The sequence below is a fragment of the Ammodytes marinus genome, assembly GCF_949987685.1.
Source record: "Ammodytes marinus genome assembly, chromosome: 5".
Taxonomy (NCBI): domain Eukaryota; kingdom Metazoa; phylum Chordata; class Actinopteri; order Uranoscopiformes; family Ammodytidae; genus Ammodytes; species Ammodytes marinus.
The window spans coordinates 21,911,938-21,938,592 of NC_137234.1; the positions used below are offsets into that span (position 1 = coordinate 21,911,938).

Sequence of the window (26,655 nt, forward strand, 5' to 3'; positions counted from 1 at the left end):
AGCCTATTTGCCTATGTGGTGGCAGCCGAAGGACACTCCAAACCAAACATATGACACACTAAAACAAACATATGACTGGATACCACTGAAGTTTTTTTTTTTTTTTTTTATGTTTTTGTACTATGCAGTGGGATGGCCTGGTCTGTCACTGGTTATTAGTAACGACCTGTGTAAAATAAATAGAGTAGAATCATAGATAGTATATAAAATAGTAGAATATATCAAACCTATAGCCTATTTGTCACAAAATTCAAACACACAAGTAAAGTACCAGTACTTCAAAACCACAGTCAATGTCTAAATGTACCTTTTTATCTACCGCCATTGTTAATGCGATGAGTTTATACTGATTTTCAGACACTGATAACAATATCCACATAGCCAACATGATTGCAGAAGAGCGGAACACTTTATTTGGCTTTGCCCGCACGGAAGTTTTACGGTGGAACACACATGAGGCACGCATGTCAGTGGAACTTCCGCCGCCGTGTAGCAACACTTAACAGCACGAGCAGATTTTAATGTGTTTACAGCCGACCAGGGTAACAAAATCATGGAGGTGCTCGGAGGAGAGTTTTGCGACATGACTCCTCAGGAGCTGGCGGCTCCTGTCAACACCATAGCGGTGAGTTTGGAGGACAAAAATACGAAAGTTTCACACCATGAGCGAAGAAGAGATTAGCATGTTGTTCAAATAAATAACATTAGCCATAGTGTGTAGGGGACTAGGGGTATATCGACCTGAATTACAGACTGTGTGTCACTTGTATTCACAGTTTGTCGGAGAAACTGTGATGTTGCAGTTTGAAGACATTATGTCAAATCATTGTTCATGATGCAGGATACAAACTGTCTGTAAATACTGTCTTATGCATATTGCTTTCACTGCTTGTTAACACTCACTGCTTGTTTTAATCTTTTCTCTTTTAACAGGAGAAATGGAAACTGTTACCAGCCTTCCTGAAGGTAACGCATATCTGCTTCATGCACCTGCTCTGTGTCCCTAATATTTAACAGAATGTTATACTTCATATAGTCAGTAAATCCTGGAAGTCATATAGCTAAAATAAGTCCTAATGCAAAAAAGGAGATTTTCTTAAAAATCACCATTTATAGTTAAAATACACAGGAGATTGGTTTTCTTCCATTTGGAAAAATTAATGTTTGACAAATTCAAACCATGTATGACGTCAAACCCCCCCAATAAAATAAGAAAATCAGATTTTGCCTTAAAACAGTCTTGATGGATGCTAAGGTGAACACTGAACAGTGTGTGAGGACTCTCATTCTGGCTGGATTTATGTTGATCATTTGCTGTAAATATTGCAAATATTTTTAACCTGACATTTTAATGAGAGACTGGCCCTGTATTTAATAATCAGCCTATCAACCTCAATGCCTCAGCACTACATACATCAAAAACTGTATCTTATCAATTTGCGTTTCTTTTAGTCTTTTGACCAGCTGTCCATTCTGTTCTCTAGGTGAAAGGATTGGTGAAGCAGCACATTGACTCGTTCAACTATTTCATCAATGTGGAGGTAAGCGCCTTTCTCCAACTCGAGTGACTGAGTGAGCGCTTCAGACGCATCTTTATGTGAACATGAATGTCTATGTTTTCACAGATAAAGAAAATAATGAAAGCCAATGAGAAGATCACAAGCGATGCTGATCCAATGTGGTACCTGAAGTGAGTCGCATGAACACAGACGATTCAAAGACAAACATGCAGCACTCTAGTTTAAGCTCAGGGTTTGAAAATATAAATATTGCATATTTGCTGCAGATACCTCAATATCTACGTGGGCATGCCTGATGTTGAAGAAAGCTTCAACGTAACCAGACCGGTGTCTCCTCATGAGGTAAGATGAAGAAGATATCAGGTTTTTAATGTGAATCATAAAACCGTTGTCTGCAGTCAAGTTTGTCAAGCTGTTGTTCAATATAGGTTTTTACTAGAGGAAATAAGTCAATTGACCGAATATCATCTTTAACTGTTTTGATATTTTTTTGGTCACAATGGTTTTTGACAGTGTGCCATTTAGTGCGAGAGATTTTTAATACTGACTGACAAAGGTATTAATTGATTAAAATACTCAAAACATTAACGAGTGCATCATTTAAAATTGATATTTAGCTGTTGTCTTGATAAGTATATTTAGTAAGTTTTTGGGAAATATCTTAACTTATATGATTCAATCGGATCATTAAACTTATCATCCCTGTGTGTTTCCACAGTGTCGTCTCAGAGACATGACTTACTCGGCGCCCATCACTGTGGACATCGAGTACACTCGTGGCAGTCAGAGAATCATCCGCAATGCGCTCCCCATTGGAAGGTGATTATAATTTGTTTGTTTTTGGTGTCCCACAGTGTAACATCCTGCCCAGGTGGTTTCATCTCTTTCATTTATAGTCTAACCTTAACAATACCAGAGAGACATTTTCTAAGTCTGTATCAAACATTTTTACACAACTTTACTACCAACCAATACAGATCTACTTTTACTCATCTTAACTCATCTAAAACAATCAACAGTAACAAGCTTTATAATAGGATTATTTATAGTCTTATTCTTATGCTCTTGTTATTAATGTATTCAACTCTTCTTCTCTCAGGATGCCGATCATGCTGAAAAGCTCAAACTGTGTCCTCACAGGAAAAACGCCCATGGAGTTTTCAAAACTCAACGAGTGTCCTCTGGATCCAGGTGCACAAAGGATTTCACAGATTGAGAGCAATAATATAGTTGAATTCTGATCAATAATTCCTTTCCTTGTATTTGTCCACAGGGGGTTATTTCATCGTTAAAGGTCAGGAGAAAGTCATTCTGATCCAAGAGCAGCTGTCCAAGAATCGAATCATTGTGGAGCAGGACCGGAAGGGTGCAGTTGGAGCGTCAGTGACCAGGTACTGTGACGACAATGAAATCTCCCAAAACCTTTAATTCAGGGCAGTGACATAGATTTAAACATTTATTTTATTTTATTCAGTTAAAAACAGATTGTATCGGGGCGCTCCGGTGGCGTAGTGGATAGAGCGCGTACCATATTGGCTCCGGCCTTCGTTGCAGTGGTCGCGGGTTCAAATCCGACCCGTGGACCTTTACTGCAGGTCATCCCCCCTCTCTCTCTGTCTCCCCATTTCAACTCTGTACTATCTAATAAAGCTTGAAAATGCCAAAAAATTATCTTTAAAAAAAAAAACAAAAAAAAAACAGATTGTATCAATGTCATGGCATTTTGCATGTCAATGAGTTTACAAATTGTGGTCATTCATTTCTACCTTTTGCTTCATTTGCATTTTTAATCATCTACATCCAGATAGCTGCTGATAGATGTTGTCCAAGAAGTAGATTGTGTGAGTTGTGTGTTGATTTAGCCTTGAAGTAATAAAGGTCTGGTTCAGGTTAAACTTTTAAAACTTTTACTTTGAGCAAAAAATATTCGGACACAAAATTTAGAGAGCAGTGCTCAGTTCTCTGCATGTCATTCCCCTCTCTGCCCCATTTCATCTCTGTCTCTCTGCACAATAAATAAAGCATGAAAAATGCCCAAATAAAGTAACTTCTTTCATGGCCCCATGAACCACTAAGGTTATGGACAAACAGTTTCTCTTTCCATTCAGTGACACTCGTAAAAGCCCATTTTATGTTTGCATGTCCATGCAGATTTTTAGAAGGTACATGGTTCGTCTCTTATTGCAGCAAATCAAACCTGTGCATAAGTGGAACATTCTAAAACCAGTGGCAGGAATGACACCATGATGTACATAACTCATAAAAAACTGCTCTATGGAGCCACTAAAGGACACAACAAACGGTATTGAAAGTACCTTCAATACCTGAAACTGTCTCTTGTTTAGGTTGCTTGAAAGACATTTACAGGTGCTGCTCAATACATTAGAATATTGTGCAAAAGTTCATTTATTTCAGTAATTCAACTTAAAAGGTGAAACCAATATATTATATAGACTCATTTTACATGGAAAGTGAGATATTTCAAGCCTTTACTTGTTGTATTTTGATTATTATGGTGTAAAGCTTATGAAAACCCCAAATTCAAAATCTCAGAAAATTACATGAAATCAATAAAAAAGGGATTTCAAATACAGAAATGTTGGCCCTCTAGATAGTATAATCATGCATATGTACTCAGGTGGGGCCCCTTTAGCATGAATTCCTGCCTCAATGCGGCGTGGCATGGATGCTATCAGCCTGTGGCACTGCTGAGGTGATATGTGAGCCCAGGTTGCTCTGATAGTGGCCTTCAGCTTGTCTGTATTGTTGGGTCTGGTGTGTCTCATCTTCCTCTTGACAATACTCCATAGTTTCTCTATGGGGTTCAGGTTAGGAGAGTTGTCTGGCCAATCAAGTACAATAATACCATGGTCAGTCAACCAGTCACTAGTGGTTTTGGCACTGTGGGCAGGTGTCAAGTATTGTTGGAAAAGGAAATAAGCATCTTCATAAAGCTTGTCAACAGACGGAAGCATGAAGTGCACTAAAATCTCCTGATAGATGCCTGTGACTTTAGACTTGATAACACAATGGACCAACACCAGCAGATGACATGGTGCCCCAAATCATCACTGACTGTTAAAACTTGACAGTGGTCTTCAAGCAACTTGGATTTTGTGCTCCTCCACTGTACCTCTAGACTGTGGGACCTTGATTTCCAAATGAAACGCAACGTTTCATAAGGATCAGTGATGATTTGAGGTATCATGTCATCTGCTGCTGTTGGTTCAATGTGTTATCAAGTCCAAAGTCAACACAGCCGTCTACCAGGAGATTTTAGAGCACTTCATGCTTCTGTCTGCTGACAAGCTTTATGGAGATGACAATTTCCTTTTCCAGCAAGACTTGACACCTGTCCAGAGTGCCAGAAACCACTAGTGACTGGTTGACTGTTGAGTATTGTCAAGAGGAAGATGAGACACACCAGACCCAACAATACAGACGAGCTGAAGGCCACTATCGGAGCAACCTGGGCTTCATAACACTTCTGTAGTGCTGCAGACTGATCATCACCATGCCATGCCGCATTAATGCAATAATCCATGCAAAATAAGATCCCAGACCAAGTATATAGTAGAGGAGTGAAAATACGTATATCAAAAGTGCGACATTTCTGTATTATAAATATTTGTTTTGATTGGCCTTATGGAATATTCTAATATTTTGAGATGTTGGATTTTGGATTTGAACTGTAAACCGGAATCCTGAAAAGTTAAACAAAAAAATGCCTGAAATATGATGTCTAATACATCTAGAATATATGGAACTTTCACTTTTTGAATTAAATTAGTTTTAAAAAAAGAGCTCTTTCATGATATTCTAATTTATTGAGAAGCACCTGTATATATTATATGTTGCCTTTGTTCTCATTATTTTAAGTTCTCATATATTTATTTCTTATTCTTTTTTATCTCCAGCTCCACTCATGAGAAGAAAAGCAGAACTAATATGATTGTCAAACAAGGCAGATTCTACCTGAGACACAACACGCTGTCAGAGGACGCCCCGATTGCCATAATATTCAAGGTAACAGTTGTTGATAATGATTTTGATACCATGCATCCAGTAGGGGGTGCTACAAGACTACTACATAATTTCAGCTGAAGCTGTTCTTTTATGTTGTTGCCCCTGAGGCTGAAGCAAACTTTTCTTGTTTGTTTCCAAAATAACGATAGCTTTTAATGTGCACTCACTTAAGCCCCCTGATTGGTCTGTAATAGATGATTTCACACAAGTGATACAAGTGTTTGGTGAGAGGTTTTGTTGCAGTGAAGTGTGTAGTTATATGTCAGTAGTTTCAGTTTTTAAATACATTTTTATCAGATTAATTTTCATGTGTTGCCTTTTTGCTTTCATTGAAAAGCAAAAAGGTTGCATCATTAACTTCTTTTCCCCCACGAGGACAAATCTCTCCAAACATGTCAGCTCATGATGAGCATTGAGTGTTTGGAGCCCAAATCATTATCCACAGGACACAGTTTGTGTGTTCGCTCTGTTTGCTGTGCACTTTTGTTTTTATCCAGAGTGACTTCTCTTCCACGTCTCGCCCCGTGTTTGGCCACAGCTGCAGAAACAACTTCAGATCCAGTGTGGGACTGACGGATCGGTTCCCACAGCATCACATTTCCATAAGCAAATGTCAGACAACTTTGTCACTCCCAGTGCACCTCTCTGTATGCACACATCCCGGCTAACCTATTGTTCCAGTTACTAGTTGTAACTATAAGGGCTCTATGTGGTAGTTACATACATTCGGTATTTGCCATTCATTGTCATTCACGCAGGGTATGGGCGTAGAGAGTGACCAGGAGATAGTGCAGATGATCGGTACGGAGGAGCACGTCATGGCCAGCTTCGCCCCGAGCCTGGAGGAATGTCAGAAGGCCCAGATCTTCACACAGACTCAGGTACCTCAGCGCTCTGAGGGACAGAGCTGGGCTGATGTGGTTGAAATCATCTTTACAACATTTAAGTAATACCTGGCCTCAGGAGGGAACTTTAATTCTCAAGGCAATATTACAAAATCTACAAGCCTTGACTGCTCATGCTTTTCTTTTAAGGTTGTGCATTAAAGGATAAAAATATGAATAAAAATAAGAAGACCAAAAAGAAACTCATGTTTGAAAACTTTAGGGGTTAACTTGTTGATATTCAGTTCACTACAGATTATATATATATATTTAATCGTGTTTAACAAATAATGAGGAAGAGAAAATAACCCTGTTGTCATCAAGTTGATCTCAGCCCGATTTGAGACTTTTATCATAAATTGTACAAAATGTTGTTTTGGGCATTTATCTGGCAGGAAAAGTCTAGAAAAAGGATAATAATAATTGAACAATATTATGACTCGCTTTATCGCTGAAATTGACAAGAACCATACCACACTAGCTTAGTTTAGCACAAAGACTAGAAGCAGGGGAAACAGTTATATAATCTACCATTTATTAGAGTATATGCTTGTTGCCTGGCAACCTCATGTGACAACAAGACTCAGAAAGTCACATTACCCCCTGTAAAACCACAACTTGTCGCTCTCACTCCAGTATGTGTTATTTAAAAAAAAATTGCAGATAAAACAAAGATGTAACATGTGAATAAGAGCTTTTGAGATAGGCAGATTTTATTACTGTTGGATGGAACCAAGCAAACACTACCGCTGCTTCCAGTCTTTGTGCTATGCTAAGCTTAGCTAACCGCATGAATATGACAATGGTCATCTTTTCCTCAGGATCATTTTGAAAAACCTGACAAATTATGATATTGAAATCAATTACCAAATCTTCTATAAATGAAATGAATTAATTTAAGGAACATCCAAACCCATTTTAATTTGTTTTTAAATTTCAGAATAATTAATTAAAACAACAGAAATTTGAAGCATATGGAAATATGATTAAGCTGGAAGTCACTAATCAATGAAGTTGAAATATCAGCCACCACTAATGTGCCCATTAACTTTGGCTGTTGTACAGACGGAAACAAGCCGCTGCCTCCTATTGACAGAAGCTATTTTCTTTGTCTCTCTGTGATCAGATGACTAAGGTTTTGTCTTACCAGCCAGTTAAGTAGCGCTTTTCATGGGTTATTCAGGAGGCCCGCCTGTTTTCTTTTGACATCTACAGATGAATGCAATCGGCCAATTTGTTTTTCATAAAGATTATGTTGTTAGAGGAACCACTGATGCATTGATGAGGCCATATTAGGCCTCCTAGCAACCGGTCACCGCAGCTCTCGTGTTCCTATGTCTGCCTGCCTCCATGATGTCTTTTCATGGTATTCATTGGGGCATTGTATTGTGCACAATGACGCCTAAATCTATATAATTAAAGGCAGATAAGGCTTAAGAAACATTGTTATCAGATTATGATAAATAATCTGCCTAAACCAAATTTGACTCATCTTATTTTTCCGGTTAAAAATTGTATGTATACATATTTTGTGCACTTTGGGGGACAGGGTGGGTGGTCTTCCAAAAAGGCTTCAGTCTCATTAACCTTTGACCTTTTTTATAGTTCAGTAGTTGGCTCTAGAAGCACACTGACTCAGGTGTGTGCATGTGTGCGTGCGTGTGCATTATGCCCTTTTGGTTTTGCTTGACCTCCCACCACCCAATACATGCATTGTCTTCCCTTTCTAGAGAATTCCACACAAAATAATCCTTTTACAATAATCTTAGCTTCAAACAGATTTTGAACCTGCCTTTAAATCCAGCAGTTTATGGATATATTGCTGTCTTATCTATTGAACGGAGCTGGGGGGGTCAAACCTCAATATCTTTCTAAAAACGTTTGTCGGTAGCATCAAGTTTCAAAACTGTCAAGCATCAACAGCTGTGGGTCATCCTAGTGGCCAAGAGGTCTAAGACTGTGACAATGTTATCGCAACATCTCCCGTGGACTCCCGGTCATGTCACCTTCCTCTCTCTTTCTCCTCATCTGTCACTTTTCTACTTTTATCTTCTGTCCAAAATGGGCAAATTCCCCCTAAAAAACAAATAATGGAACAGAAAGTTGGCATCAAATGAACCCTAGATATGTCATTCATTCTTTGAGTCGGTACTTCCGCAGTTAAATCCAACTTCAGACTATTTATATAAGTTGTTCATTTATCACAGATAACAGAATTGTTTGGAATATTTTGTTAAATGAAAGAATTTAAAGGTGGATGACTGACATATTTAAAACTTTACAGAATGTTAATGATTTAACAATTCCCTCATTACATTCTTTACAACGTCTCTCTTTTAACAACCTCACTGGCTAGAATTCAAAGAGGCTCTTTTTCCCTTTCCCTTTGTTTTTATTTTTGTGGAAGAGGTTTGATTGGGTAGGAATGCAGTCAGTTAAAAATGTTTGTTCTTTAAACTAAGGAATCAATCAATCAATTATTGCTAAAGAATCAACTCACATTAACAGGTTTCAAACAGTTTTGAATTGTGCTGTATCTGCTGCCCTGTGTCTTAGGCTCTCAGGTACCTCGGCAATAAAGTGCGGAGACAGCGCATGTGGGGAGGTCCCAAGAAGACCAAGATGGAGGAGGCCAGGGAGCTGTTGGCGTCACTTATCCTCACACACGTACCTGTACGTGAACAGACAGACAATAATCATGGATAACTCTGTGTTTTCCACAATGTTTTAATCATTTTGTATTTCGTCTCTAGGTCAAAGAGTTTAACTTTCGTGCAAAGTGTATTTACCTGGCTGTGATGGTGCGGAGGGTGATCCTGGCTCAAGGAAACAACAACAAGGTGGACGACAGAGATTACTATGGCAACAAACGTCTTGAGTTGGCTGGACAGGTAAGCCTCGAATCACAAACCCCCCCCCCACCCCCCCATGTCATCTCATTGGTATAATGCCTTAATTAAGCCGCCATTCACTCTTCTTACATTTCACATTACATGACAAAAACAGGCAGGTCTATTAAATTCTGATTATTTGTTAATTTGTCCACAGGAGATCATAAATCAGCTCTTTTCTGACATTAAAAGGCACCCTGTTTAACTGGGTGTTTATTCATTTCTGTCTAATGAAAGGTTTTGAATACCATTCATTTTCTCATAGGGCCTATAGAAAACAAAACAGGCTTGACGCTTGTTAGTAATATGCGTATAGAAAGGTACAAATAACACCCCCATGCTTTATTGCAAATGGATCACAGCACTGGGCCAGAGGACAGCGGCTGCTCCAACCCTGATCTCTCACCTGCATCTTTGTTCCTGCCTCCTTCTTTTAATAAGACTCTCATTATTTTTCCCTCAGCTTTGTTTTTCCCTGTTTTGTTTTGGTCCCCCCCTTCCTCCTGTATTTCAGCCTGGCTTTGTCAGGAGGGAGATATGCGGTGGCACCAAAATCCAGAGGCTGTGGAAGCATGGGGATTTTTCAGCAGAGTGACAATAGAATTGCTGCCTTGACTGGAGCGATTGAGCTAATCCGCAGGCCCGGCTCTGATAATGTAATTACTGCTGTCTTAAGGCCTTTAATTCCCCCCCCCCAACCTGCTCTGTGTAAGGAGTAGGAGATGGGAGGAGGAGGGGGCCACAGAGTCCTCTTTCAATAGGGGGCTTACACACTAACAACACCAGCAATCTCCTCACTCTCCAATTATAGTTCCCTGACATTCAACTAATTGGCCCGGCTGCGCAACGGAAGCTTAATTTCTTTATTAATTTTAAGCAGCGCTGCCTGTTTGTTTTGATGTATGCTAATGCACGGGGTGGGTGGGGTGTCGAGAGAGGTTACCTCCTGTAGGCCTGGTGAACGAGGACAGGAACCTGGGACCGAGGCCAGGTCCGGCTTATCAGTGAGCCGGCACATCTAGTTATTGAAAAGTGAATGTAAGCGCAACGCAGCGCTGACTAGCAACAAGAACTGATGTCGGAACATCGTCGAGACTAAGCAAAGATGCAATGACGACTTTCACTGAAATGACATTCTCTCCCGATCTGTCCTTTTTAGCTCCTGTCTCTGCTGTTTGAAGATCTGTTCAAGAAGTTCAACTCTGAACTGAAGAAAATCGCAGACCAGATCATCCCCAAGCAGAGAGCAGCTCAGTTTGACGTTGTGAAGCACATGCGGCAGGATCAGATCACCAACGGCATGGTCAATGCAATATCCACTGTGAGTGTCTGCAAGTTGGAGACCATATATTTGAAGAAACGATTAGATGCAAAGAATACATCTCGCCCCCTTTAGAAATCTGTTTCACATTCTTAGAACGACAAATATCTCTGCTGAAGAACCTTTTGAGCAACATACCCCTCCCAATATCGTTCATATTCTAGATTTAATAGACATCCATTTTTGCGTTTGATTAAAATACATGTAAAATTTCATGAGCTACTTTTGATAAAGAAAACATTTTTAGCAAGTATGAGTAAAGTCACAAAGATACCTCAACAGATAAATAAATAGGTGCCATTGCAATTTATCAGGGCTTTTGCTACTGTTTGATGGTGAGTTTTATTTTTGGTGTTGTCGCCTGAAATTAAGTTATCTCTATTAGGACAGCAAATTGTTTTTAACTATTGTTCGTGAACATGTACAGTATACATAGGATAGGGTAATAAAGAATTTGTGAATTTTGTCACCACAGGGCAACTGGTCTCTGAAGAGATTCAAGATGGACCGTCAGGGTGTGACCCAGGTCTTGTCTCGTCTCTCCTACATCTCGGCTCTGGGCATGATGACCAGGATCTCTTCCCAGTTTGAGAAGACCAGGAAGGTCAGCGGGCCGCGCTCCCTGCAGCCGTCACAGTGGGGCATGCTGTGTCCCTCCGACACCCCTGAAGGAGAGGTGAGTGAGCTCTCAGTAGCTGCACTCCACCCACTGTTTAATATAGACTGACAGAGAAACATTACCCTGTTAACTATCTGTTCTGGTTCGTAGGCTTGCGGTTTGGTGAAGAACTTGGCTCTCATGACCCACATCACCACAGACATGGAGGACGGTCCCATCGTCAAACTGGCCTTCAACCTGGGAGTGGAAGACGTCAACCTGCTGTGTGGAGAGGAGCTCTCCTACCCCAGCGTCTTCCTCGTCTTCCTCAATGGTAAAACTTCTTACGCGCCAGTAGAGACCGTTAATAAACACAAAGAGAATTAACAGTGGATGCTGTTGCTTAAGATCACTTAAAAGCAAAGACTAATCCTCCCTGTTTTGAATGCATTGCTTATGAACATGAAGGGAAGTTATTCTGTTTAGTTTACAGAAGACAATTTTGTATTTCGCAGGGAGGCTGATAAGTCATTAATTTTATGGCAGCAGTAGGTATTATTCTTGAGTCAGAACTTGGCCCCTTAATTACTGTATATGTTTGTCTCGCCACTGATAACTGTCAAATTATATTAGCTGCCATACCATTTAATTAGTTGGTAGCAGCAGGTGTCAAAGCCCTTCAGAGTGCGTTCACTGCAAATGTGCCCTCACACAGAGGCAGCAGAGCACAGTGTCTCCTCTGTTCTCTGGTTGTTTGTCTGTCAGACTTGATATGAACAAACCCATGCAGGCAGCTTTGGCTCTGCTTTTACCAGCAAAGTACTGTATCACTGTAAACACATGCTGTTTCCCTTTTCCTTTCCATTTAAAGAGTGTGGATGTGAGGTTTGTAACCCAAGTAGAATCTGCTGTTAAGGGGCAACTCACACTAGGGCCGCGGCCCCGTGCCCGAGCTCATTTGCATAATAAAGTCTAGAACGTTTGGCTAGTGTGACCACGCCATCCGTATTCCAGCACGGAACAGCCCCTTGGCCACGGCACACTTGGGAGAGGTGTGCCGTGGCCAAAGTACAGATGCTAATGAGATGACACGCGCACAAGCAAGCGCACAGGCGGCGTTCCTGAAGTGAATTTATTAAGGATGCATTGTCCGTTAACGTCCTCTGCCTTTCTAGTCGGCACCAGAATTGCCCACCACTCACGTTCGTCAGATGATTTTTTTTCTTTTTCCTCCCGTCAGCTGTCATAATACTGCCTTTACGCATGGCGGTGGAGACGAACCCATAACAACACACAACGGGACTCCGCGGCCCGGTGATAAGGAAACAGTAGCCTACACTAAGGTTTAACAAGAAACTTTATAAATACACTTAAAGGCCTACTTCACCGGTTTGAATATGAAGGTGTATTGAATTCTGAGATCCTATGTAGTATAAATGTGCGAAAAAAATTGAAATCGGTTCATCCTAGCCTGAGAAAAGGCAGAAAGAGTGTTTTTTTTAACCCAATATTTCTCTTTCTCGTGACATCACAGAAAGAGAAATATAGGGTTAAAAAAAAACTTACTTTGTAAATATTACTGTGATGTCTTTTACTGTGACATCACAGTAATATTTACAAAGTAAGTTTTTTTTTAACCCTATATTTCTCTTTCTGTGATGTCACGAGAAAGAGAAATATAGGGTTAAAAAAAACACTCTTTCTGCCTTTTCTCAGGCTAGGATGAACCGATTTTAATTTTTTTTGCACATTTATACTACATAGGATCTCAGAATTCAATACACCTTCATATTCAAACCGGTGAAGTAGGCCTTTAAAAAAAAAAAGATCTCTGCCCATACAAAAAGTTCTGACTTGGATTACTTGATGGAGCGATCGATGTGTATAAAACCATCCGGTACGTATGGTCTGATGACGGGCCGTTATATTAATAATAAACAGCGTGCTGCACAAATATGAGACTGTTCACCGCGACCTATTACGTCAAGGCTACATTTTAAAAAAAACAATAGCTTAAGGATTCTCGTTGCTCTAATGTGGAAGTGGAATATTTGATGCAAATTTGGCCGGATGAAAATATTCACAAACAGTCGTATAGCCTACAAGTAGACTACGCTCCAAATCCTAAACGCACACGGTGACGTAGGCAAGGTGCAATCGTGCCCAGGCCACGAGCAGTGTGACCACGGGCCAGAGTGGGGAGGGGGGGAATCGTGCTGAATCTTCCTGCAGCACGGAACAGGCAAACTTGCCTAGTGTGAGTGCGCCCTAAGTCTCATAGTAACGTATTAATAGTAGTAATTTGTTGCTGCAATGTTTGGTCATATTTGGATCTTCCTTCCTTCTTTCTAGACTAGAAATGCAAACATTAGTTGGTTAATTTGCCGCAATTGTGGTTTATTAATTGTTTCAAAATTCCAAACTTTTCTGTCTTCTCAAATGTCAAAAATGGGCTGCTTCTCTTTGTCTTATATATATGTAACACCATGTTTTTAAGACTGTTTGTGGGACAATAACAACTCACTTGAAGCCGTCACATTTGGTCCCTGATGAGACTTTTTAATTGGTTTTGACGATACATTGAGAAAATAATCGACAGATTAATCTATTATGAAAAACGTTACACCCCTACTTTAGAAACAAGCAGGAAAATAAATACACCTGACAAATGATAAATATCTGTTCTTGTACATCAAAGAATGCTGATTAACTGACGGATGTAGTCTTAATTTTAAACTTAATTGACATCCATTAACTCCTGAAATTTAGTAATACATATAGAGACAGTGCTCATATTTGACATATTCACATCTTTTTTCCCACCATTCCTTTATTATGTTTACAGGTAATATCCTGGGTGTGATTCGAGATCATCCTAAATTGGTGCACACCTTCAGACTGATGCGCAGGGCCGGATTTATCAACGAGTTTGTGTCCATCTCCACCAACTTGACTGACCGCTGTGTCTACATCTCTTCTGATGGAGGACGTCTCTGCAGGTGGGGAAGTTTGGACCTGGACCTTTTTTATAAGGCATTAAAAAAAAGTATTAAAATGATGCCATTGATGCTATTGGACAAATTTTTTTTAATCAAAACTCTCTAACATACCCATGTCTTTGTACACTAAAAGTTTTTTCCCTTTTTTGTGACGGTGTTTATTAACAAAGAATATGTCAAAAGTGCTCAGTAGTTGTTGACAGTGTTCTGCTTGCTTGTTGTTCTCCATCAGGCCGTACATCATAGTGAAGAGGGGACAGCCGATGGTGAAAAACAAACACATTGAAGATCTGTCACAAGGCTACAGGTAAGGCTGGCGCATTAAGAGCATATTTCCAGATTAACATAAACTAAAAGAGAAGGATTAGGTTTTTTTGTTTGTTTTGTTTTAGTAACTTTCCTAAAAAACACTTTTCCTGAGTCCAGAACATTTGAAGACTTTCTGCACGAGGGCCTGGTGGAGTACCTGGATGTCAATGAGGAGAATGACTGTCAGATCGCCCTCTATGAACACATGATTGTGAAGTGAGTGACACATGATTCGCCCAATATATTTAGAAACTGGGGAAAGGTTTTCCAGATAATAATTTTTTTTTTAAACATCATTCAACACGCTGGTGTGTCACAGCCTCTTTTTATTTGTGTTTTATTTCTAAAGAGCCACAACACACTTGGAAATCGAGCCCTTCACGCTGCTCGGGGTTTGTGCCGGCCTCATTCCGTACCCCCACCACAACCAGTCGCCCAGGAACACATACCAGTGCGCTATGGGCAAGCAGGCCATGGGTAAGGCTCATCTGAGCAGGTAGCTTCTGTCAGCACGCAGGTCGTTAAGCTGTTGAGATCCCAAATCCTTTCTCAAACATCCTCCTCACAGTTGCAGTGTTTACGTCTGTGCATGCATTCCGACAAACACAGATACTGACGGTAATTAAATCTTACATCAACACGTTTCTTAATCCATCTAAATTTGTGTCATTTGTACAAGTTAAAATTGAACAAAAGGACATTAGAATAACAAACAGTATAGATACAAGCAGTCTGCTGGTTGGTTTCCTACCAAATTCTGCTTCTGCTCTACTTCTTGTCAGAATACATTTGTGTGTGTGTGATTGAGTGTTTTTCCTATGTGTGTTTATGTGTGTTTCAGTGTGTATGCGCATGGACATCAAACATGGGGCGCTTGCGTAGGTCCTCTATTGTGCTGTGTGTGTGCAGAGGCCCTTTCCCTGCCAGTCACCCAGAGTGTCATTAGCAATTCATTGTGTCTGCCCTGGTTGTGCTCAGGGGGTCAGTGTGCTCAGCTGCAAAAGACCACTGAGTGCACACCCACAGCTCCCTGGTAACCAAAACTTCCCCAAACGTCCCTGCTAACATCGGTAACATTGCGGTCACCCCCACCCCACCGCTTCACCTCTGTCCGTCAGTTCCTCCCCTTCACCCCCCCTCCCCATTATTACAAAAACACAGACTGGAACTATATTTGGCCCAATATCCTATGGCTTGTCTGTTTTGTGTGGACCGGCCTATACATGTGCAAATCTGTTTGGGTGGCTTGGGCCTATTATCATAGACTCTGCTTGTATTCTGATTGTGAAGTAATAGCATCTGACAAATGTCAAGGCTTCCAGGGAGGCAAGGCTTTAACTCTAACTCTACTCGCTCCTCCACTGGCGCTGCTCTGACGTAGTGCTAACCACCCCCGACCCTCCCACCAGGATGATTAGACACCTTTTAATCTGCTAAGAATTGATTGACAGATAGTTTCACACCTTTTATGTTGACACTGTTACTTTGAAAATAATGATACACATAAAGAGTTAGCGCTTAACAAGATAGTTCTACATCAACGAGTGAGTGACATTAAATTCTACCCAACCTACAGACGTCATTCCGTTTCTCTCGGTGTCTCCTCTCTCTAGGTACCATTGGCTACAACCAGAGGAATCGTATCGACACTCTGATGTACCTGCTGGCCTATCCTCAGAAGCCCATGGTCAAAACAAAAACCATCGAGATAATTGACTTTGAGAAGCTGCCTGCAGGTCAGAATGCCACTGTGGCTGTAATGAGCTACAGTGGCTATGATATTGAGGATGCTCTGGTCCTCAACAAAGCTTCGCTTGACAGAGGTGAGAGTTTGTCTGGCAATGATGGAGAACATGTTGTTGAAGTCTAACCAAATTTCATCTTTTTCATCTTTATTGGATTTACTTTATTATTACAACATGACTGCACATCAACAACCTGTTCAGGTAGCAGACACTTTGAAACCCTATTCTCTATATGTCCCTCCAGGATTTGGCCGATGCCTCGTCTATAAAAATGCCAAGTGCACTCTGCGACGTTACACCAACCAGACCTTTGACAAGGTGATGGGGCCCATGCTAGATGCTGCCACACGAAAGCCCATCTGGAGGCACAGCATCCTGGATGCTGACGGAATATGTTCCCCCGGTGAGTACCAGCAGGAGTGGAAGAGACTCGGCATGCCTTGCTGCTCAAAGAAACGTGTCGGAATGTATTATTGATTCAATGATTCATCCCAAAATGTACACATTGATTGGAGTGATGATTTGATTTGCAGTGTTTTACATCTTAGCATTTTAATGATGTTGGCTTGTTAAGTCAGTGTGCAGATGTTTAAGGCCCCATGAAATAATTATAATTGCTATTGAAACACATTTGGAAAGGTTCAAATTAATTTCTCCAAACCAAATAGATATAGGTAATAAATAGATGTTCTATTTATAGCCACTACGAGTAACATGGCACGTTGGCGTCCCCTTTGGACAAAAGCGGTAGTATTTTTACGACGCCAGCTGTCGTGAAGCTGTTTTCTAGCTCGTGCCGGGCGTGCGAGATTCAAATGATCAGGAAGCAATATAGTGCATGTCCGTGTGTTGAAAGTGTGAGGGCACCGGACTCTTTTCGGCTCCATGAGAGTGGTTAGGGACACTACTTAACAGAATGTTTATCTATCAGATGTTGCCATATCTGAAGTCCTTTGATAGGCTATGTAACAGAGAATTGCAAAAAAAAAAAAGAAAAGAAAAAAAAGACCTTTCATATGATATTAAAGAACGGCAGCTTCATGCCCTTGAAAGCAGCAGACACAACCTGAAACTTCATCACGTCACGTCACATGAGGTGGGCCTATAAATGCAGATTTCACAGAAATCGACATCTTCCCCTGGGTTTTATTAACAGCTGTCAACACAGAGCAAAATATTTAATGTCTAGAAAAATTAAATACCTAGATTTGTGTCGGACTTTCCCCACATGATGATTTTGTATTTCATTATACTTTTTCAGTGATAACATGTTGGTATTTGTACCTGTTTTCAGTTCCTGCACATAAGGGTTGCGTTGCCTTTTGTGTAGCATGATTGTGTCAAACTTGTAAAAATCCTGGCACATCTTAACTGATTTACATCTTAAAATCCCCTGTTACTTGCTGTGAACTTCTTAAATGTCCATGAAGTGATGTGTTTGATATTAAACACCACTACGAGTAACATGGCACGTTGGCGTCCCCTTTGGACAAAAGCGGTAGTATTTTTACGACGCCAGCTGTCGTGAAGCTGTTTTGTAGCTCGTGCTGGGCGTGCGAGATTCAAATGATCAGGAAGCAATATAGTGCATGTCCGTGTGTTGAAAGTGTGAGGGCACCGGACTCTTTTCGGCTCCATGAGAGTGGTTAGTGACACAGCATCAACTAATGCCAGTCAGTGCTACACACACCTGATTGCAATGAGTTGATGCAGTGTCACCTCTCACGGAGCTGAAAGATTACGTGTCCTCACAGAAAGCGAATGAACGAGAGACGGCAGTTAGTATGGATCACGATGAGGTAATGTGTTTATGTTGTTGTAAATAATGACTATTTCAGATGAATAATGGTCATCTGATGATGCTGGTGAGGCGAAGTAAACTTTGTTTTAGTAGGCTACCGCTCATTCATTTAGGAGTCTAGTTCGCTCCTGTGAAATTGTGTATACGTTGCTTGGCAACGCCCTCCCGCCCGCCTATCTCTCCCTTTTAGCTTTTCTTCATTGCATTTTCTTTTTTTTCTTTGATGGTTCAGCCCCGTTATCAGTCATTATGACGACAAACAACTGTCTCTAACAAGGCTCCCGCTCCCCTTCCCTCACCTGGAGGGATAGGCTTCTCAAGTCGCGTTGTTGCGCCACACTGAAATCTGCGACCCATATACGGATATATGACCATAGAGCCTGCACGAGCGAACTGAAAATCGGACTGGGTGTGCGACCAGACCAAATGCAGTAATAAAAACTATATAAAAACGTCTTTCTTTGCACTGACGGTCTCGTTTGCTGTTAAAGGTAATTTATGATTATGTGAGGAAACATGAGGCTGTTTAAAATATATTTAAATGTTACTCGGAGCTGCTTTAAGAGGTGGGTCACTGTTTTGGTTGAGTGTTTTTATGGCTCCTTAGAGAAAATGACCGCAGGTAATGAAGGTTTTAGAAAGAAAGATGCATGCTATCGGGCCCTTTAAAACATCTCAATCCATTACTCACTAATGGCATTACAACATACAGTAGCAGAGTGTCTGGCTGTTGACATCACACAATCGCCTCAAAACAAAGGAGGACACTATCATGGGGCAATGAGCTAATAGGCACACTTTACGTGCTTGTCTAACTTTAATTGGTAACGTTTTAGCAGCAAGCACTGTCAAACAATGTGGCATCTAAAATCACTCCCAAACATAAATGTACTTGTCAGTTAAATTGGTAAAATACTCTGTCTCAATTTATACAAGACAACACGCTGTGAGCCATGCTGTAGAAGCTGAGTTGTACATATTGTTTTGGTTCAGATACTTTTGTAGGTAAAACGATATGCTTATCATCAAAGTCACAATAAACCGGTCATATATATTTGGTTTTCAACAAATCAATAACTCATGCATATCTCTTCTGCTTGTCGTTCACAACTTCATCCAGATTTTAGACTGTTTAGTTTCAGAAAGTAAAAAAAAAAAGGTCAACAGGTAACTCCTTATAAAAAGCTGGGTCATATCATATAAGAGCAGGTTATAATGTGGCCAGGCCATCTGAACTCTGTGATGGACTGTAATCTTTTTGTGTGTGCGTACAGGTGAGAAAGTGGAGAACAAGCAGGTGCTGGTGAACAAGTCTATGCCAACTGTCACCCAGACACCACTGGAGGGCAGTACCCAGCCAGGCCAGCCCCAGTACAGAGATGTGCCCATCAGGTGAGAGCACTTCAGACCCACCTGCCCACATCTCACTCCCTCAGCCCTCGCTATGTAACCCACCTGTTGGAACCACCGTTACTATTCCCTTGTTTTTGTCTCTGCAGCTATAAGGGCTCAACAGACTCGTACATTGAGAAGGTCATGATCTCGTCCAACGCTGAAGATGCTTTCCTAATCAAGATCCTCCTGAGACAGACCAGGAGACCAGAGATTGGAGACAAATTCAGCAGTCGTCACGGACAGAAAGGTGCCAACGTCAGCCCGTCTCTCCTCTCTGATAAAAGAAGGGAATATTGAGCTCAAACCTAAATATACATTATGCAAAGGCTCGTATTGATAATAACCACTTGGAGCCCTACATTTTAAGCTGTCATGAATGACTGTAAATGACTAGGGGAGAAAAAAACCACAACCTTTGGTCGTCTCTGTGCGGCAGCATTTGTTGAGTCAAGTCCCGGTGGTTGTTGCTCTGTCACTGCCCCCCTGTCCTCATCTTTCAAGAGCTCTTTTCAATTAATTGGCTCTTTGTCCAGTGCCAGACTATGCAAATTTATTACACCCCAGCAGTATTCTGCTGCTACTGGGTAAAAAAAAGTGTTTACAACCTCCATTGTTTTGCAGCACCTCCCCTATAGAGAGCCTGTATGATGTTTTAATCAAAAAGCTAACTGGCGCCATGCATAATTTACTCTCCTCATTAACGCGGTGGCCACTGGGCGGTCAGCTCAGGATGGGACAATGTCTTCTGTCTCGGGATAGTGACGAAGAGAGAGGGGTCGCCAGGGGGTTAGCTGGAGGAGATCTGGATGGAAACTCCCAGATGTGCAGCTAATGGACGTATAGTTTCAATAAGAGCTTTTTTGCTGTCAGGATGAGGTGTTATAAGAAATGCTTGTGAAGCCATTTTTTCCCTGCAATGGGGTCTTTGTTTTTGAATTTAGAAATAACCACATTTTCTCAATTTTTTTTTTTAAACCAAAAGTTTGAACTGCATCCTAAACCAAGATTTTTAGTATGTTATTAGAACAGCAATAGATCTCCCAGTAACTCATGGCTAGTCTCATAAGTCCTGGTCAACAGAGCAGAATAAGTTAATTATTTACCGCGCACACACACACACACACACACACACACACCCACACACACAGCTGTGGGGAAGGAGGTGGAGGGGTTGTCAGTAGTAGGGGCCCATTGTGTGAGCCGCCAGCGTGGAGCTGTATGAGCTGTGATGGAGGGCTCTGGACCCTTGCTGTTGTCTTGCCTTTCTCTGCTGATTTCATGCCTCTTTTATCATTCACTTTCACACAAAACAAACAACACCGAGGATGTCTGCTATGGGAACTAGTGTCTCTCTCTCGCTTTGAATCTTTTCCGTTCACCTTCTCCTCCATTTTCCACTTTCTTTCCTTTTACACCATACTTTTACAGATATTCAAACTTTTTTTTTTCTTTTTTTTTGCTGCCTTGTCATTCTTTTTCTTTTCCCCTTTTTTACTTCTTCTTCTGGCCCTGACGCATTCGCCTTTTCTCTTTTTCTTTTCACCCTCTTCCTGCTGTTGGATGACTTTCCAGTAAATTGCTGCACTTGTTCCCAGTCAACATCCTGTTTTACATCCTGTAAGGCATCAACAGTCTGCTGTGTCGCAGACTGGTCGGCTCATAGTGAATTTTTCCCACGTGCACCGATTCAATTTCTCCTCTCCAGTTGATCCCCTCCACTTCCTCTGAGTTGAACTAAGAGTCATGGATGTGTAATCCTGGTCTCCCTGTCAGGCTAAGCACCTTTCTTCACTTCCTGCACTCCTTCTCTTCTCTTCTCTCCTCCTTCTCTTTTTTTCATTTGCAAATGGGCCGACAATCTGTTTGCCCTGGCCAGGGAAGAGTGCTTCGGCCCCTCAGCAAACATTTGCTCTCACACTTAAACTCCTGGCTACCAGGCCGCTTGTCCCCCACGTCATTTGAATCAAAAGACAACCCTGTCCCTACACATGAGCATGTAAATGTCATGCTGCGCCAGAGGTCCACACCAAGCCTCCCAGCAGCAAATCACACAACAAAAAGTTTACTAGAAGTTTTTTGGTTGACATTTTGGCTAAACTTCCAAGATATGCCTGCAACTAACAATTATTGTCTTTCCTTTCATCTCTTAATTATTTTATATATAAATAATTTGGTCTTTAAAATATAAAGATAAATAAGCATCACAAGTTCTGAAGGCCCCATGGGATGTCTGCAAAATTGCTTGGTTTGCCCAGCCAACAGTCCAAAACGCAAATATCATCTGATCCGAATATGTAAGAAAATATCTGAAAGAGATCTGAAACCATACTGGTGGTAGGATGGCCTTGGTGGTAGTATGGCCTAGAGGTAAGGGGGCCGCCTAGTAACCGGTGTCAGCGATCCCCGGCACCGGACAGGAGGGTGTTATTTGTAACACTAGAGTGGCTGGTATTACATCTACGGTGCCCACCATCTCTACCATGTGTCCTTGAGCAAGACACTTAACCCCAAAAACTGCTCCAGGGGCGCGGCCCCGCTCCAGACCTTCGTCTAAGTCCCTATGCAATATATGTAGAACTGCATGTGTGTGTTTAGAAATGTAGGAGGGGTGAGCTAAATGTAATTTTGATTGCAATGTGTGTGACTCACCTTGCATGTGTGTGTAATTCACAATATAAAGACTTAACTTAAACCAGCTACATGTCATGCAATTGTTGATAGATGACCCAAAAAACAATGATTTAATTCTGTAGATCATCTAATCACTTAAAGTACTCATTTTACACATCCATTTAAAATCACTTGTTGTGCTTCATCTGTTCATAATGGTGTGTGTTCAGATGTGTGCATTGACTGCAATGTACAATTCATTTATTTTTTGGTATGTGTGTGTTTGCACGTCAGGTGTTTGTGGCCTAATCGTTCCACAGGAGGACATGCCTTTCTGTGACACGGGAATCTGTCCAGATATCATCATGAACCCTCACGGATATCCCTCAAGAATGACGGTACGATTTCTCACAACTGTACAACGAAAACGTAACCATTTTCATTATGGATTCGCCTGCATGAGTATTTTTTCACTCTAAATCATTAAATAATTTTGTCTATAAAAACTCAGAAAAGACTGTAACATGCCCCTAACTATAACTATGATGATGTATTCAATATAGGGGTGATTGTTTTCACTTGATTAATGAGTTTATAATCTTCTTTATTAATCGATCCAGTTTGCTCTATAAAAAATGCTCTATAAAGTTCCCACAGCCCAGGGTGCCATCTTCAAGTGTCTTGTTTTGTCTGACCAACTGTCCAAAATCCAAAGATACTCAGTTTTACTATCATTTATGACAAAGAAAAGCAGCATATCATCTCAATTGAGGTGCTGGAATCAGTAAATATTCTGCATTTGTGTTTAAACAGTGACTCACTAATAGATTTATCAAAATGATCACGTGTATTTTTTGTCATGTCGGTCCAATCAACTTTTTCTTTGGTGCAACTTTGCTAATTTGACACCTAATCCCAACCCTGTAGGCTTTTGTTATTTGTTGAGTTCAGTCTAAATCACCTCAGTCTCTGTGTTGACCGTCGCTCTTCATAAGTTTGGGTCGGCTCTTCTGAGACAAAACCCTCATTATCCCTGCTCCTCGCCTCTCTGGGTTATCATTGGCTTCCAGGGCACACGTCCATTAACGCCGCTAAGCAGCAATCTAACTGCTCACAAACGGATATCTGTTGCTCTGGAGACGGCTGCCAGCGCCGCCGCCGCCTGTAGCAGTGTGTGGAAGTTTTATCAAACGTGCGCAGTACATGTGAACTGTAGGATGGTGCTGAATGCCAATGACATGGAACTTGGCCCCAGTTCCCCGCCTGCTTTTTTGTCCTTTTACACTGTAAAAACGTGAATGATTACTGCTGAAGTTGTCAGTACCAGCGTGTTTGCTCGCTCTGGTTGTCATGGAAAAGGCTCAGAAATGTTTGGCTCGGGTGGATGTTTCTGTGGCCTAAGAGTGAAATGAGAGTAGGTGTTTCCTTTTATGTGACGGGTCAGGGGTCTTCTGGGTGCGACCTCAGAGTAATTGTTGAAATCAGTCACCCTTACACTGCTTGTCCGACCACGATGTGTAATCTAATCTCACCCACAATATCAACATCGGCTGCCATGAGAGTGTAAATCACAGAAGATGTATGTTATGATCCATTGTTGAGTGGACTTAAAAATGTGTCTAATGCTGTCAGGTTGGAAAGCTGATTGAACTGCTGGCTGGGAAGGCGGGAGTCCTGGACGGACGCTTTCACTACGGGACGGCCTTTGGAGGCAGCAAGGTGAAGGACGTGTGTGAGGATCTCATCCGCTATGGATACAACTACCAGGGAAAAGACTTTGTCACCTCAGGAATCACTGGGTAATAGAGATCATCCTCCATCCCATTAAATACTTTGTTTTCCAAAACAAACCATATTTATAAGTTGGTTTTATTAAAGACTGTTTAAAAAAAATCATATTGAAGCTATCCAGTATTGTAATGTTGATGATAGTTATAGGTACATTAATGTTAGATTTGATGTTCGACTGCCGTTTTTCTCCTCAGGGAACCTCTGGAGGCTTATATCTACTTTGGACCAGTGTATTATCAGAAACTGAAGCACATGGTCCTTGACAAAATGCACGCCAGAGCCCGTGGCCCAAGAGCTGTTCTCACAAGGTAAGAACTACTCCTGTGATGATGTTGTGTTTCTTGTAAAGTTTCTGAAGGCCTGTAGCCTCGAAATCCAGAACCACATCTAGAACGATGTAGGGTCTGGCCACGAGCAATAGACCTTCCCAACTCAAGGGGCGGTACCAAAGCATGCATTTCAAATACCATAGCACTACGACCAATCGCAGCAATGAACAAGGTCACGTATTCAGCCCTGTTCGTTTAGCAAACAGCGGGGCTAATTGGTAAATTAAACTTCTGCCGTGATCGTCGGCAAAATTCATCTTTCTTGATAATGAAAGATTTGTGTGCCGTCTTCCAAATCGTTAGTGTCAAGGCCAAAGCCGTTTCATACTCGAACAACGTATCCGCACTCCGCAGCCATTTTTTGTTGTTTACTATCACAACTTCAACTGTGCATGCACAGCACTGCCGTCATCCAGTTACGCCCGCCCCAGAGCCCTATAAATGGGGCTCTGACCGGCCATATCAGATAGTACGATTGGTAGCTCCGAATTTTCCGACATAGTTAATGTGCTCCAATGGTTTGTGTCCAGACCATTAAGCTGAGCAAATTTAAATTTGCCAGTGGCAGGTCTGGATTACCAGGCTAACATGAACAAACTACTGGCCTCTGTCTGACCTGTTTGTATCTCTTGAATGTGTCTGTCAGGCAGCCTACAGAGGGCCGCTCCAGGGACGGAGGTCTGCGTCTGGGCGAGATGGAACGCGACTGTCTGATTGGCTACGGAGCCAGCATGTTACTGCTGGAGCGCCTCATGATTTCCAGTGACGCCTTTGAGGTGGACGTGTGTGGACAGTGCGGCCTGTTGGGATACTCTGGCTGGTAAATTGAAGTTCACCTTTCTGTTGATCTTTTTTTTCCACTGGAAACCAGTTCACAGGCCAACCTTTTAGATAAACGTAGGTGCTTGTGCACTATTAAGGTTTGCAGAGGCATTGTACAAACACCTGGAACACAGAAGTCCCAGCTTTGAGATTTACTAGCAGGATGCAGTGTGCATTAATGTGAAACTCGGTGTAGCATTGTCTTTTTCATGAAGGACTTTACTTAAGCAAAATAGGTAATTTGGTACTTATGGTGATATAAATATGGTAATCATTTAATTCATTCTAATTATTTAACCCTCCTGTTATCCTCAAATATTACTAACACATTTCACCCTTGGGGTCAATCTGACCCCAGGGATATTTGCCTCCAGAAAATGATTTACAGAAAATAGTTGACCAAGTTTTTTTGTTTATTTGTTGAATACATAAATAACCCCTTGATAATGAAACCTATCAGTGAGTTGACCTGTTCTCTAGCGCCACCATCACCATACAAACTATTGTACTTGAGATGATAATTTTAGAGGGGAGGCATGTGTACTTGGGAAGACTTTGATGTGATCAACTCGCAAGCCTACATTGGCTTCCTCAATTTGGTTTCTGCCTTATATACTCAGAGCTGTTGCTAATGCCTAAAAAATTTAGTTTATGTAAAAACATGGCATATTAAAGTGCAGACCAGAAACTGTCGTCAAGCCTTGATGATGGAGCCAGAAACCGGATGTGTTCAGATACAGTCTAGTCTGGGTTTTTTTTTCTATAAACTCTGCAAAGCATGCATTGATATTTGCTCACTGTCACATTTCTTCAAGTCCTCAGATCTGATGGTCATTATTTGTCTGGTTTGTCTATGGTCTGATTCTCAGTTTTCTATCTTCCAGGTGTCACTACTGTAAGTCTTCCTGCCATGTTTCCTCGCTGCGTATCCCGTATGCCTGCAAGCTGCTGTTCCAGGAGCTGCAGTCCATGAACATCATCCCTCGACTAAAACTGTCGCGCTACAACGATTGACCATGGCAGGGACAGAAGCGCAGTCTGTACGGGTGAAAGGTTTAGAATTAAGTAGATCCTTTACAAAATCTCAAACGCATGAGTTTGTAAGAGATATTAGGGCTGTGAAAGAGCAGAAAGAAACAGGTGACAGCTTAAAAAGAGTATTTTGACATTTTTGTTGGTGCTTAAAAACCAAAACAATGTGAAGTTATTTGTATACTTTCTCACCGTTTTTCTTTTTCTATGTGTACATAATAAACACAAAAAGACTATTTCCTAACCATCTGCTGTGTGTGGTACTATTTGATTACTTTAACTTCTTAAAGTAATTACACATATTAAAAAAGGTGCTTTGTAAAAATTGTCTAAAATCTAAATAAAACATTTGATCAAGCATGAGTAATAATACTTTATGAACAAAAAGCAATTGTCCATGAGCAGTGTACATTGAATTTTCCCCCGCTTGATTGTTATTGTTTAAAAAAATGTCAGGACATTTTGTTAAATGGCCGTCACAATTTCAAAAAGCCCAAGATAATTTCATTAAACGTCTTATGTCCAAGCAGCAGTTCCAAACACAGAGACATTCTGTTTTTACAATATTACAAGACTAAGGCA

General features: G+C 41.2%; 1 protein-coding gene across 1 annotated transcript; it reads left to right on the forward strand.

Annotated features, from left to right (window-relative positions):
* The first annotated feature begins 481 nt into the window (after positions 1–481).
* On the forward strand, positions 482–26,418 carry polr3b (polymerase (RNA) III (DNA directed) polypeptide B). The gene is made up of 28 exons (XM_080028372.1): positions 482–625; positions 934–966; positions 1,485–1,541; positions 1,626–1,690; positions 1,787–1,862; positions 2,239–2,339; positions 2,620–2,711; positions 2,794–2,911; positions 5,438–5,546; positions 6,305–6,427; positions 8,987–9,103; positions 9,184–9,321; positions 10,481–10,642; positions 11,118–11,318; positions 11,412–11,574; positions 14,086–14,239; positions 14,472–14,546; positions 14,666–14,764; positions 14,898–15,025; positions 16,162–16,371; positions 16,538–16,696; positions 19,369–19,486; positions 19,594–19,736; positions 22,394–22,497; positions 23,732–23,898; positions 24,085–24,198; positions 24,866–25,039; positions 25,926–26,418. The coding sequence occupies exons 1-28, from the start codon at positions 554–556 to the stop codon at positions 26,053–26,055; spliced, it is 3,402 nt and encodes a 1,133-aa protein (XP_079884498.1). The 5' UTR covers positions 482–553; the 3' UTR covers positions 26,056–26,418.
* The last annotated feature ends 237 nt before the right edge of the window (positions 26,419–26,655 follow it).

Coding starts and splice junctions, on each gene's coding strand:
- polr3b (XM_080028372.1), top strand. CDS start 554: ATGGAGGTGCTCGGAGGAGAGTTTTGCGACATGACTCCTCAGGAGCTG. Junction 1,542..1,625: donor ACTATTTCATCAATGTGGAG/GTAAGCGCCTTT, acceptor ATGTTTTCACAG/ATAAAGAAAATAATGAAAGC. Junction 14,547..14,665: donor GATCTGTCACAAGGCTACAG/GTAAGGCTGGCG, acceptor TCCTGAGTCCAG/AACATTTGAAGACTTTCTGC.